General features: G+C 33.3%; 1 protein-coding gene across 1 annotated transcript; it reads right to left on the bottom strand.

Moving 5' to 3' along the window:
* Nucleotides 1-223: 223 nt before the first annotated feature.
* On the bottom strand, nt 224-1,309 carry LOC131075063 (uncharacterized). Its single transcript, XM_058011854.2, has one exon. The coding sequence runs from the start codon at nt 1,287-1,289 to the stop codon at nt 330-332; it is 960 nt and encodes a 319-aa protein (XP_057867837.2). The 5' UTR covers nt 1,290-1,309; the 3' UTR covers nt 224-329.
* Between the last annotated feature and the right edge of the window lie 1,118 nt (nt 1,310-2,427).

Below are 2,427 nucleotides of genomic sequence, written 5' to 3'. Positions count from 1 at the left end.
TATTTTAAAATAATATAATCTAATTATTGATTTATTATTTTATTATTAATTTTATTTTAAAAACATATATATATTGATTGTGATATGTGTCTAGATTCAACTCTGTAAAAACCTTTTGGTAAACCATCATCAGGAGGCTACTGCATTTCTTTAATTACTCCTAAGGTGGGTTTATTTTCCCAACACTCTGCCGTGTCAAGTGCGTGGCTACAGAGGCTCTGTATGAAATCAATAAATTTGAAAGGAATAAAACATCTATTGAATTCAATTGGGAATCCTTGCAGAAAGGAAAGCCATTAACAGTAACAAGAAGACATGCCAAGTCCTCCCTATTTTGAATCACTCTCCTCATCTTTTCCTTCTACTCTGGAAAGCGTGACTCCAATACAGGCATCCACAAAATCTTCATCAATAAAATCACAGGAAAACACTTGCAGCCTGTCGCCATACCCTCTGCGGAAAGCCTGCGAGATGAACAATCGCGCATACCCTCTGATCCGATTTGTCACGGGTTTCACACACACCACCAGACTGTCTGCCTGCGGAGTCACCGTGTTCTCCACCCTGTAAAAATAGTACCTTGAATCCACAGGCACCTGAGCCGCCAAATACTCCATATTACTCTCAAATTTGGTCACCGGAAGATCCGTATCAATCCAATTATCCCTCAGAAATCCGGAGCTCCATAAAGGGGAAACAGCAGGGGAAGACGACGAAGAGGGCTTCCATACACAAATAACTCTTTTGGGCATCAATTCGCCCAGAGTTTTCCCAAAAACGCTCATTTGAGGAGCAAGTAAATGATCTCCAAGCTGCTGGATCAACCATTCCTCGATTTCCGGAGGGTCTCTGTGGCCATACTCTGTTCGAATCTGTAAAATGATGAATTCCATGCAAGTCTCAGAAAGAAATTTCAAGACCTGTTGGATGACAATATGCAAACAATAGCCTTGAATGATACCGTGACAGACATGCATGGTGTGGTCCACCCTGATGTCCAACACTCTGGTGCCTCGCAGGAGCTGGTGATAGACAGAGCATGTCTGGCACTGCACCAGCGGCCGGATTAGCAGAGGAAGGCCCATGCCGTCCGTGGCGGAGTCGTGAGTGCCCGGCCACATTATTTGTCTCAGCGTTGCCTTGCTGAGATTCGAACTCAGCATCCATTGCTTGTGATCGCTGGCATGAAAATCTGAGCCGGGGAATTCAATGCCCTGCTTCTGCTGCACCTGTTTCAGCTCTCTCTCTTCAGCAGCCACCTTCTTTTGGTGAGAAATCCGGCCTCCCATGCTCTTTTCTTGCCTCGGCAGTTGCGCCTAGACAAGTCATTTATTAAGAGACAGATGCCCCAAACCTACTCCGCGCCATTTATTATTATTCTTATTTCATTTTCGGGCTTTTATTAAAATGGTTTTTAATTTTTAAAATACATTTTGATCTTACGTGGTGTCGTCACGGCATGGAAAAAAGTGAGTACTTCACCAAATCGAACATCGAACGGCTAAGCAATTTTGACTTGTTTTTATCGTGCTTAATAGAATAATCCGTAAATAAATAAGGCATATATCGTCGAGCATTATTTTTTATTTTCTATTTTTTAATTTGTTTTCATTCATGACTATTTCTCTTAATGTATGTTTTAAAATATTTTAAGGAATTATTTAACTGATATAAGTGTAGCTCAACAACTTGTTCTTGTCATTGTATTATATTTTAAAGTTTTAATTTTTGGTTACGTTACTTATCAATGGTTTAATGAAATGATATTTTTTTTTTTGGATTTTAGTGATTAACTTTGCCATTACAACTTCCTATAATAATTATTAAATGTCAAAATTTGAGATTTAAATATATAAATATTTTATTTAAAAATTCTATAATGAATATAATATTAGTAATATAGAATATAAATATAATAAAATTTGTAATCTATAATATATAACTCATTATGTATGTAGATAATATTTTATGTCAAATTTTAACATAAATAATTAATTCATAATAAATGTTTTAAATACTTTCATTTTTTACAATTATAAATATCAAAAAATTATTTTTTAATACAATGTTATAATTAATGAAATATGTTGAGAAGATTTGACATAATATTTATTATTTTTAAAAAAAAACACAAATTAAATTAGGACATTTGTCATATAAATGAAAAATTATAATTATAAAATAATAAAATATTTTAAAGTAGAAAATTATGAAAAAATGAATTAAAAATTCATGTTAGACACAAGTGAATTAAAAAGTAATAATTATTCTTCATCTATGCAAATATTCTAATAAGATTGAAATATTTCAACCAATGACATTGCATTACATATGATCAATTAAAGTCTATAAACAAAGACTACTAAATGTAAAAAAAAAATTAATTAGATTTTTTATCAATCCAAAATAATATAAAATATAATCAAA

Source organism: Cryptomeria japonica, chromosome 3, assembly GCF_030272615.1.
Source record: "Cryptomeria japonica chromosome 3, Sugi_1.0, whole genome shotgun sequence".
NCBI classification, from domain to species: Eukaryota; Viridiplantae; Streptophyta; class Pinopsida; order Cupressales; family Cupressaceae; genus Cryptomeria; species Cryptomeria japonica.
Note: the sequence above shows the minus strand (reverse complement) of the source record. Positions and strands in the feature narration are given on the sequence as shown.

Coding starts and splice junctions, on each gene's coding strand:
- LOC131075063 (XM_058011854.2), bottom strand. CDS start 1,289: ATGGGAGGCCGGATTTCTCACCAAAAGAAGGTGGCTGCTGAAGAGAGA.